The sequence below is a fragment of the Nicotiana tomentosiformis genome, chromosome 9 (assembly GCF_000390325.3).
Source record: "Nicotiana tomentosiformis chromosome 9, ASM39032v3, whole genome shotgun sequence".
Taxonomy (NCBI): domain Eukaryota; kingdom Viridiplantae; phylum Streptophyta; class Magnoliopsida; order Solanales; family Solanaceae; genus Nicotiana; species Nicotiana tomentosiformis.
Window position 1 is genome coordinate 65,099,815 of NC_090820.1, and position 12,470 is coordinate 65,112,284.

Here is a 12,470-nt window from a genome sequence, read left to right on the forward strand (position 1 = left end):
TCCTGAGGAGAAGATAGTCAATCTGAGTCTTCGCCACCGCATTTTGAAAAGTAACCAAATGCCTCTCCCTCTTTGGAAAGCTAGAGTTCACAATCACCAACCCAAATGCCTTAGCGAAGTCCAACAACGATGTACCTCCTTCGTTCCTCTCCCCAAAACCGAAGCCTCCATGCACCTCGCCATAACCACCTGCAGTCGACCCAATATGCCAATTGAAATCCCCTCGTATGAATAACTTCTCAGTAGGCGGAACCTGACGCACAATCTCATCTAACCCCTCCCAGAAGCGTCGTTTAACCTCCTCATCTAGGCCCACATGCGGCACATAGGTGCTAACGACATTTAGTGTGCACTCTCCAACCACCAACTTAATAATCATCAATCTATCATTCACTCGTCTAACCTCGACCACAGACTCTCTGAGTTCCCTATCCACCAAGATGCCCACTCCATTCTTACCTTTCTGGACTCCTGAGTACCAAAGTTTATACCCGTCCGCGTCCTTCGCCCTCGACCCTACCCATCTAGTCTCTTGGACACACGCTATATTGACCCTCCTCTTCTGGAGTATCTTCGCCAACTCTATAGACTTACCCGTCAATGTACCTACGTTCCATGACCCAATTCTCAACCTACAGACACCCTTGTTCCCTTTACCTCCCTTGCCTCCCGCCCCACCCCTAACCCCTGCCCTACCTCCCGCCCCCCCCCCGTTCCCCCCGAGGACATGACCTCACTCGACCATCCCAGACCACAGTCACTATGCCTACGACAGAGTAAAGGGAATCACTATCACGCGCAATATAACAGACCAAACCAGAAGAAGACAAGTTGCAACTTTAGGCACACTAATACGGTGAATAAACTAATACGAACTAAGTTGACAACAATTTAACTAACACAACAAAGGGAAATTGGAAAACGGGAGGTACCAACTCACACGAGTCCAATATTAACAAATAGCAAATTTTAAGCAAGAACAATAGAACCTGAAGTCACAACAAGTGTTGAGAAAGGTGTTGTCCACAACAGCTATGTTTTGGAAGTTCCCGCCCGCTTCGTCCGAGGCTCGCTGGAAAATAGTCTCCGCCGCCGCCGCCGCTAGGCTAGGTCAGTGCGCCAGAAAATAGGGGGACGAGGTGGAAGAGACGAGGTATAGGGGAGAGAAAGAAGGGAGAAGAAGAAAAGGGAAAGGAAAATATAAAAGGGAGGGGCAGGCAGATCTGGGGAGCAAAAAGGGGGACAAGAAAACAAGAAAGAAAGGGAGGGGGAAAGGGAAGTAACGGGAAGAAGGAGAAAGCAGGAGAGAGAGAGAGAGAGGAAAAGAAGACAAGGGGTGGGGGCCGGGGGTCTTACCTGGTCCGCCGGAGGTCCGGTGATTTAGAGAGAGAGATGTGTGAATATCAAAACAAGGGATAAAGAAGCCTAAAATCTACTCCAAACATGGTATAACCTTAAGTGACCGCATATACACTAGTCATCTTGCATATACGTCATCTCCAACAAACGTAACATTTAGCATATAAGTTCATTTGAAGAAAATGCTCCCAAGTCGAGGCTAAGCAAGATACTTACCTCATCCTAGGATATCTCTATTCTTCAAAATCCGCCTTTTCTAGCTCCAAAACCATCAAACGAGTCCATTCTAGCCCATACAATACTCAACGGGGTCAGGTAAAGCTATAAAAACTAACTCCAAACAATAAAGCTTCAATCTTTAATCAAATCCCAAAAGTCAACAAAAAGTCAACCCGGGCCCACACGGTCAAAATTCGAGTCCAAGGTTGGATGTAGTTGACCCATAACCCTACAAGTCCAAATATGTGATTAGTTTCCAAATCCGAGTCCAAATTGGTGTTCAAAACCTCAAAATCCATTTTCTTACGCTTTGGTCAAAAAACCCAATTTCTCTTGTTCAGTCCCATGTTTTGATGTTAAATCTAGTGATAGATTCGTGTATAACTCATAGATTTGGGTTAGAATCACTTACTCCAAGCTTGTTGATAAAATTACTCTAAAAAATCACCTCAATCTAAGCTTCCCATCTCCCAAAATCATCAAAATAAACTCCAAGTACTAACAACAACAACAACAACAACAACAACAACATACCCAATATATTCCCACACATAGGGTCTGGGTAGGGTGGTGTGTACGCAGACCTTACCCCTACCTTATGCAGGAAAATGACTGTTTTCAAGAGACCCTCGGCTCGAGCAAACCCAGTCACAACAACAAGGAAAATTGAAATATAAAAATAGTAGTCATATGAAAAAAAAAACGAGATAGTAACTAACCAAGGAAACTCCAAGTACTAAATGGGTTTATATATAACAATTGCAGAAATTTTCAGAAATGATAGCATGTTTTTGTACAAATGTCGGAATGATGAACAATTTGAATTTCTGAAAACTAGATTCAAAAGGCTATAACTTTCATTTGAACCTCATTCGCAAATGCGTCGTAGATAGAGAGCAATACCCTTGTGAAGTCAGGTCAAGTGCAGGAAAACCTCGTTTCAACACTTTTAAATCTTTCAATACTCGCTCCAAACACGTCGAAACCCAGCCGAGCCCCTCGGGACACCGTCCAATCATCCCAACAAGTTTGTATATCCTATCCAAACTTGTCCAAATTCTTAAACCACATCCGGAAACATCATAACTAATTTTCCATTTGGCCATAAAATTTTGGAGCTTTTTTTCAAATTTTGTTTACAATATCTGTTTGTTTATAGATTTTAACCATTTTTTGGCAGATTTTGAAAATAAAATATTCAAATCCCAAAAATAGCTCTAGAGTAGTTTTTGAAGTTTTTGAATTTTTCTACGCACAAAACTTCAAATTCTTTTCAAGTAAAATGCATATCCAAACACAATTTCAACTTTCAAAAATCATTTTGTATCTCATCTTCAAAAACTCGTTTTTTGAAGTTTCAACCAAATCTATGTTCAAACGCTAGCTAAGAATCAAGATCCAAACCAAATATGAACTTTCTTAAGTTCTTCAAGTGTCAAATTTTACAAAATTGGTACGAATCATTTTCAAATCCTTTGAACCACCTCTAAACTATCCCAATAAGTCCAAATGACCTATATGAACTTATTCAAAGTCTCAAAACACGAATCGAAGTGCAATAACACAAAAGTCAAACTTGAGTCAAACTTGTGAACTTTTAAGTTATTCAAATTGCCAACTTTCAACTTATAGCGCCAAATCAACCCCGAGCCACTCTAGACCCGATCTGAACATACATACAAGTCTAAAATCATTATATGAACCTATTGGAACCTTCAAATTTCGACTCCGAGTCCGTTTACCCAAAATGTTGACTTTGGTTAACACTCTTAACTCAAAGCCTGTAGTTTTCAACAAAGTATCCCAAATCGGAACATGAACCAACCATACATGCAAGTCATAAAATATAATATGAACCTACTCAAGGTCTCAAATTGCGGGACAGGATGCTAGAACTCAAAACTACCGGTTGGGTCATTCCAGTTGTTGAGTTTGAAAGTCGAATTTTACAGAGTAGGTTTAGCGTTACTCTCTTTTCCATCTTCAAACTGCAAGAAGTTTTATTCTACACCTAAAGAACTCATATTACAACTTAAAAGTAAAAGGTAAAGCTGAGCTCTACTGTTATGATGCACTTGATCTCTCAAATTTAGCAAGATCAGCAAATGGTAGAGCGACCAAGGATTTCATGATTAAGCTTTAAGAACTTGTTTCTTTGTGAGAGATCAGTCTTTTATAAAGTTCTTTCTCTACAACTGAGACATTATTCAGTTTCAAGAATGCAAAAGGCAAGTGTAGACGTCACTCTGCACAGAGAAACATTTTAATTTTTGTATTATTGGTTGTTTGCGCTCCTATGACAGTGCCAAATTATTTGCCTTGAGTATTTGGAAAGCTAAAGGACACAACATAGCTATATGCGGAAGTTCTTTGCATTTGCATCCTTAATCTATGCACCATTTTGTGATTTGCACCGTATCTTCTTTTTCTTTTTTTGTAATTTTCCCCTCAATCTATTCATTTTTGTTCAAAACAAAAATAAAGTTTATTATCTGAGGGTAAAATAGGAAATAGTGTTCCTATAAAACAAACCTTTCAACCCCCTTTTTTTTGGATATCCTAATAATGTGTTTACATGTCATCAAACTCGATATTTAACAATTGTAACTTCATAGTGCCTTATGACGATGATCAAATGTAATAACACACTTGAAGGATCGGATTTTATCTACTTATGTTGTTTTATCATGAAAATTTTGTCTCTACTGTTTATATTTGGCTTTTAAATTTGTTTCGAAAACAAATGTTACCATTCTCAAAAAAAAAAAATTGTTTCGTAAACAATTCAAGAAAAGATGAACCAAAATTTGTTGGGTTAGAAAAAATACACTAAAGTAATCTTCTGACAACCAAACAAGTTGATTTTCAAGAATTGATTTCAATCAAGACCATATTTTCCAGCAAAACCAAAATAATTACTAAAACCAAAAGCCTCCAAACACAATAATTTGGATAAAAATACTTTTAAATGGAAAATAATATCTTTTAAATTATAAATATTTCTAATTAAAATAAAAAGTTCACGAAGTAAGTAATTCTAAGCTTAATAAGGTGATTGCCAAATCCAAAAAGACTTTTCGTTAAACAAACACTTACTAGAGTTAGGCAACAAATAGCTAATTTGCTGGTGATTGTTCGATGTAAAAGTACAACTTTTTTGTGACTATCGTCTAGAGTTAATACATTGTTTACAGAAGAAAAATGAAACTTCAATTTTTAATAAATAATTTTAAGTGGTTTATAAGTTTTTTAAATAATTATATATGATACTTGTTAAATACCGAGTTCGGTGACTTATAAACACATTAGCATATTAAAAAGAAATGGATCGGTAGGTTCATTCTGCAGGGACACTATTTTCCTATTCTACCCTTTAAAAATAAAATTTATTAACCCTTTAAAAATAAAATTTATTAACCCTTTAAAAATAAAATTTATTATGATTTAGTAAAGAAATGAATTGGTTAGGGGGCATTTTACAAAAAATAAGAGGATATGGTGCAAATCACAAAAGAGCATAGAATAGGGCTCCAAAATGTGAAGAATATGGTGGCAATTCAAATAAGTGAAATCAGAAGAAACGGGGATTGGTGGGCCGTGGGCCTTTGACATCAAAGGTACTAAAGGAATCTCGGAGAGATAATGTGCCTATAAAATTACAGATAGGATAATATTTAGGGTTTACGAAGAGTGGGCTGCCTATGGATATGAGAGAGGAAAACAGGAATATAATTAGTCTAAATTGTACCCTTCACTTAGATGACATCACTGGTTCGACAAGCATCAGTCATCTTTTGCTTCACTGTGAGGCAGCTGCTGATTTATGCGCCTTCTTACTTTTAATACTGGAAAATGAGTAAAGTAGAGCTGCTTGGAAAAAAATGAGCACTAATAGAATTGCAATGGGTAATAGAGAGTTTAGAAAGGTAGCTTTTTGTCTTTTTTTTTTTTTAATAACCCTGTGGCAGGAAAGTTATTAGAAATACTCTTAAGGTGTAGGAAATCCAATTTGAAGATCAGTCCTCCTTTTCCACATTTTTGGTGAAGGGGGGAAAGCACCATGTTATTGATTCTTGATGGATTTTGTCGAGGCATTGAACTTGCATATTTATTCTGTGGTAGTGTGTCTATTTGGTATAGATATTATCTAAATGCTATAAAAATTGGAAGCAGTGGTTAATGAAGGGTGGACTTTCCATCAAATTGAAGATAAGCAGCAGAGAAACCTTCCAAGATCTCCTCTAGCGTTAGATAGAGAGATGAGATCTACTACCAAGTTTGAAGTGTTTGAAAAACAGGATTAAGCTAGATGCAAATTTCCGGGGTGTGCTAGCGGCATTAGTCGGACGCTTGCGACTCCTTTTGATGAAATCTGGACTTTCTCCAGATTGCATACTGGCTGATTAGCAGCGATCTGGAAGGAATCTGATTTGTTATTTTAGTTCTCAGTTAGAGGCTTTAGTCAAGGTGAAAGTTTTCTAAAGAAAATGTACTTTCTGTCATCTTTTGGCTTCCAGCACAAGCTTTGTGCTGAAGATTTATTAATATACTGATACATGTTACATTGTAAAGAAAAAAAATGTACTTTCTGCTATAGATTTCTGGAAGCTACGTAAGAATGACATCCAGGATGCTCTTTTATGTATTTGAAGTAGATGATGTCAATTCTGTATGCTTATGTGGAAAATCGCCTTTTTGTTCCTCTGTTATGCATCTTTGAGTCTACTTTTTCACTGCTATAAATCAGTGTTTATTTACCTATATTAACACCTTGAATTGATTTGTCCTTTGTCTTTGATCAGGCTTGCTGCAAATTGGCCCTCAACAATGCAAATTGTTCGCCTCATTTCCCAGGATCATATGAATAACAAGTAATTCTTTTTAGACAAATTATAGTTTTGCTTGTTGGATCTTTTTCATGTTAGGAACAGATTCTTCTTAAGTCATGCACAGTGCAATTTATCTGAAATTTACATTTTTGTTTTGTATCAGACAATATGTTGGGAAGGCAGATTTTCTCGTTTTTCGGGCAATGAACCAGCATGGATTTCTTAGTCAACTGCAAGAAAAGAAGCTTGTAAAGTTTTCTTAATTTTAAAGCTTGAGTTTCTGCAGCTAGAGAAAAGCCCAATTTCATTGTAGTTCTTTCATTGGTTTCCTGCGTCTATGTTGCAGCCATATAAACTGCAGTGTTCTTGTTTATGGTAGTGTTCTTTAGTTATAAGATTGAATTTCTGCAGCTAGGAAAAAAACGGATCTCATTGTAGTTTTATTAGTTTACTGCGTCGGTCTTGCAGCAATGTAAACTGCACGCGCATATGCAAGTTGAGAAATAGTTTAGTGTTCTTGTTTATGGTGAATGATTTGAGGTTGATACTCTTACTCTGATATACATGTATGTATCTCCACCGCATATGAACGTGGATCTTAAGTAACAGTATAACAGATTAAATAGCCCTTTCAAGTAATTCTAAATTTGTATATTCCATTCTGTAAAGAAAAAGGACTTGGGCCTAACTGAACCCAAAAGATAGCTAGGATTGTCCAAGACCACCATATAAGGAGACTTCAAGCAATGTGAGACACTTAACAGTTAACATCCCCCATATGCCTAGGGTTGGACATTTAAAGCATGGACAATATAACATAGGGGTCCAACATTGGGTAACCAAGAATAAGGTTGGGTCGGGCTCTAATACTGTTAAAAGAATAGACTTTGGGCCAAACTCAACCCCAAAAGGTAGCTCATGAGATGAATATTGTCCAAGACCGTGTAAGGAGACAACAAGTTGTAGCAGGTTCTCAAGTTGAAAACTAGCAGATTTGAGGCTTATGAAGTAACAATATGATTGATTGAATAGCTATTCGAAGAGAAGCTATATCTTTTGACAAATTGGTCTTTGAAACATGGTGAAATAGGGTAACCTTGTGGTATTACATCATGTGGAAGTTGGCATTTGCCTGTTAAATGATTTTTAGGTTTGTCATCATCACCTATGCTGTTATGGTCATTATTTGGAGTAGATGAATCAGTCTTTTGCTTTTCCTTTCCCGTGGATTTAAGAATGGGGCTTATTCTAGTGCATCAATAGTAAAACTGTTGGAATTTTGATGCATCGGCAAGCAGCAGAAATAATTGTTGGCTGGTAACTAAAGGAGTCATGCGGGTATTTGATATTATCTCCAGAATTGGAAAGTTTACTGCAAATGTTAGTTGAAATCAAGTGCAGTGCAAGTGAAATCTACTTTTCCTTTCTGCTTGGTTGATGGGTTGAAATTTTCTTGCTGAACACCTGATAACCTTGCTGAAATCTTATCAAGTATAGCAATTTTGTTTTTGCATCATTGTGAGAATTTATGATTTAGTGTCATTCCTGTCCTTAATCTCTTTTTTTGAGGAAAAAGGATAGCATTCCTATGCCTTGGTAATTTCGTATCTTTAAGCAGAGCATACATATTCAACAGCTTAGAACATCTATTTTTTCCAATGAACCATGTATCTCTTTCTCTCTGCCACTTCAAATTTATTAAAGATTTACTATGAGAGTTGAATTCATTTTACAGTTAAAATCTGCTTCAGAACTAGCATGCATTCTCAGGAGAAATTTTTGTGAGAACGTATTGTTATTCTCTTGAAGGCCTATGTACAGGTGGCTTGCATGTCCTTTTCCGAACCTTCTGTTGTCAGTATATGCTATGTGTGAATGTGTCTATCTGGAGAAGGGCTGGCTATTTTTAGGAAAGCAGTTCTGTAGATCTACATCGATCTTGTTCTTTATTTTATAAATCGTTCCAAAAGAAGCTTTCTCAGTCTTATAACAGGTCTGATGAACTAAACTTGTGCTTTTCTATAACAAAGTGTGCAGTAATACAACTACCTTCACAGACGCTGCTTCTCTCTGTGTCTGATAAAGCCTGCCGCTTGATTGGAATGCTTTTTCCTGGGGTAAGAATTGTTTTGCATTCTTATCATAATTTTTTTGATGATCAATTTTTTAAGAAGTTTTCAGAATGAACTCACAGTGCATGAACCTTCAGTGTAATGCCACTTTGGTGTTTTCAGGATATGGTAGTGTTTAAGCCACAGATACCAAGTCAGCAGCAACAACAGCAGCAGCTGCAAGCACAGCATCCGCAGCTGCAAGCACAACATCCGCAGCTACAGCAGCAACAGCTCTCCCAGCAACAGCAGCATCTTTCACAGCTACAACAGCAGCCCCTTCAACAGCTGCAGCAACAGCAACCTCTCATGCAACTGCAGCAACAGCAGCAGATTCCATTGCAACAACAATCACAGATTCCCCAAATGCAGCAGCAACAGATTCACCAAATGCAGCAGCAGCAGCTCCCTCAAATGCAGCAGCAACAGCAGATTCCACAAATGCAGCAACCACAGCAGATTCCACAAATGCAGCAACCACAGCAGCAGCAACCAATGGTTGGGACTGGGGTAAATCAATCCTACATGCAAGGTCCTGCAAGGTCACAACTAATGTCTCAGGGTCAAGTCTCATCACAAGGGTTGCCAACCATGCCAGGAGGCGGCTTTATGAATTGAAAATGTCGTTGAATTAGGCAGCTATTGTACAAACTGTGAGATCAAGCAGTTGATTCCTAATTTATGATTAAGCATTCGGTACGTATCTTATAAATGAAGGTTTAAGTGTTCAAATTCGTTTAGTCTCCAGCGTAGAGAAGTACCTCCTCCCTGTTATATTATAATGGCTGTAAGGGCAAGACAAAAGAGGACTTTCCTGGGTTTATTCTGTCCAACCTCTTAGTTTTGCGCATACATATTTGATTGTTGACCAATTTTCCATTGAAGGCAGTCGAAGTTCAACACCAGTATTGCGTTTATTTATGTTGACTTTATTGTTTGACATCATAGTTTTCCATTGAGATGACCAAGTTGTAATTCACTAGCTTTCACTCTTATAATATCTTACTAATATGTGCTTGAGTGTGTCCCTTCGAAACATCCTGCTTTTTAGGACTGAGTTCCAGGTTGCTTATGTAGGATGACTCAGTTAATGAACGCACGATGTGAATTAATCTATCAAAGAGAGTAAGGTCTGTTATATAGGCATGTATTCTAAATGATCACATCTATGGGAGGTTGTAATTAGCATGCAAAAGTATAAAATGAGAGATTGCGTGAAATGATTTCCTTATAGCTTGCGTAAACTTTATCATTTGCTTGTTTGACGATTATTGCCAACTTAGTGTAACAACTCATTGATCCTTGATGGTTAAACTCGAGCAGGGAATGCTGTGAAGTTTACTTTCGCCTGAAATCCTATATCATAATGGGAGGATAAAGTTAGGAGCAATGAAAGGGCGAGTTTAGAATTCAACTATTGAGGCGCCTTTCCCTTAAAATCTAAGGGGGCAAAATCCTGAGATCCCAAATGTTGAGCCTAACTAAATAATAACTTAGCTGTTCGGTGTCACGTTTCAAATTATCCAAGTTGTAATAGCACACAATAAACCCCATGGCAGACAAACCCAAACATATTTAATAGTTAATCGCATTTTCAACATTATATAACAAATTCTAAAACAGAAAAATAACATAGATAAAGATAGTGTCTAAAACCGATACAATACTGAATAATCTCAAAATACCCCACTAACTAGCAATACAAGTCGTGTGCTCTGAAGATAAGATAATACAATTGTCTCAAACTGAATACATAAGACCTGAACGAAACATAAGACCAAATATGAATTTCGCTACTATGAACTATGCATATAGCTCAGCCCCTTAATCAACAACGACATCACGACCTCAATCACAAACACCACTAGTACCATGATCCGTATCTGCGCACATAGTGCGGAAGTGTAGTATGAGTACAGAAAGTATTCAGTAAGTATCATTGACCGTTCCCTAACAAAGAAATGGATATTTACTGTATAACCTGTGTGATTATTACAAATAGTAATAACAGTCTAAGCACATAGATAATGCACAAATCTGACCTACACAAGTACAATATTTAATAAAATGCATGAAACAAGTATCAAGAATTAATATACAAGACAAATATTAAACTCTTACTCAAAAAATAATTGTATCACATATCAAACCTGCGCGCACATTGCCCTTGGTGATTAGACATAGTAACTCTAGAAGGAATGATCTAACTTATGTGCAAATAGAAATGTGAGTCCACATGCCCTAACTGATATCAAACCGAATATGAATCCACATACCCAACATCAAACCAAATATGAATCCATATCTACAATAACCCAAATATAAACCCACATATCTATAATATCATCTCGTATAGGTAGTGTGAATTACATATGCAAATCAATGTACATATGCATAGTGTATGACTAAAATAGTCACCATTTATATTAGTGTACATAAATGCTATATGTCGAAATAACACATGAATGATGCTTATAATATTATACTAGTAGGAATAAGAAGCTCAATTAGTTATACGGCAGGTATAACAAGTGATGCACAACAAGTATAGCATGATATATATATGGTATCCACATATATACTCGTTACCTTATATATAGTAATGGTAAAAGTAATATTAATTTGGAAATATTTCCTCATTAAGGTCAAATTCTTAACTTACATTGTTCCAAGAAAGTCCTATCTGAAATCACCCGATCGGTTATTTTGAGCTTTAACACATTGTTCAGCGATTTGAAACCTTGAGTAATTTCACTTTATACATTATGACTCGTGTATATGATTGGTTTTGATTTTCGAGAGGTTTGAAGTTGATTTGCGAGAGAAATTCTCAACTAGGGAGCTTTAAGTTGGAAGATCTGACCAAGGTTTGACTTTTAAGTAAACCACCTCGGAATCGAGATTTGGTGGTTTCAATGGGTTCAAATGATGATTTCGCACTTGAGCATATGTTCGGATTGATTTTATTTGTTGAAAGTTGGCAATTTGAAGAATTGGAGAGTTCACAAGTATGACGTGGAGTTGACTTTGAGGCTATCAGTGTCGGATTGTCGTTCCTGTAATTCGAATAGGTTCATTTTATCATTTGGGACTTGTATGAAACGTTTGGATTCATTCCAGATTGGTTAGACTTGAATCAGGTGTTTAGTTGGAAGTTGAAAGTTTATGAACTTAAGAAATTGATCTTGATCGACGATTCTTGGTTTTGATGTTATTTGTGGCATTTTGAGCCATTGGATAAGTTTGGACAATGTATTTGAATTTATTGGTATGATTGGACGGGGTCCCATGGAGCTCGGGTGTGATTCGGGGTGGTTTCAGACCATTTTGGTTATGTTGCATTGTTGATTTCTGGTGCTGATCTGCTGAGCATCGCAATCGCGGTTGGAGTTTCGCGATCACAAAGTGTGCTTTCGGGTCCTTGGTGGTTTATGCATCGCGTTCACGGCACATTCACAGAGTATTATGGGCGATGTTCATCGTGTTTGCGTATATGGATTTGCGGCCGCAAAGCATTGGGAGTCGGTGGTCAGTAGACCTCCGTGTTCGCGACTCATCTTCTGCATTCATGCAATTGGGGAGGCCAGTTGGCCTACGCGTTCGCGTGCTGTAGATCGCCTCCGCGAAGCAGTTTCTGAGCAGTGTGGACTTTGTGCATCGCGATTGCTAGGGTACTAATGCGATCGCGTAGGGTACTGCTTGTCAGTGCATTTAAGTTACAATGATGGCAATGTAAACATGACTTGAATACATAAGTATTAGATAAATCATTTGCGTGGGACAATTCATAGCAAGGAGTAGGATTTAGAGCAAACCATACTTGGAATGTGGGAGGAGTTTATGGGATTCAATTCTATGGAAGGAGATGAACAAAACATACCTTGATCAAACTTTACTTAGAATCCCTACGACGTTCCACTACTCTTAGCAACTTCAATCTACATTAACATAG

General features: G+C 37.5%; 1 protein-coding gene across 1 annotated transcript in view; it reads left to right on the forward strand.

Moving 5' to 3' along the window:
• Positions 1-9,439, forward strand: part of LOC104099530 (mediator of RNA polymerase II transcription subunit 25) — a 46,805-nt gene extending 37,366 nt beyond the window's left edge. Inside the window, exons 12-15 of the mRNA XM_070185583.1 lie at positions 6,381-6,449; positions 6,571-6,655; positions 8,438-8,524; positions 8,642-9,439. Of these exons, the coding sequence (XP_070041684.1) occupies positions 6,381-6,449; positions 6,571-6,655; positions 8,438-8,524; positions 8,642-9,136 (736 nt within the window). The 3' untranslated portion in view covers positions 9,137-9,439. The remainder of the gene's footprint in view (positions 1-6,380; positions 6,450-6,570; positions 6,656-8,437; positions 8,525-8,641) is intronic.
• The last annotated feature ends 3,031 nt before the right edge of the window (positions 9,440-12,470 follow it).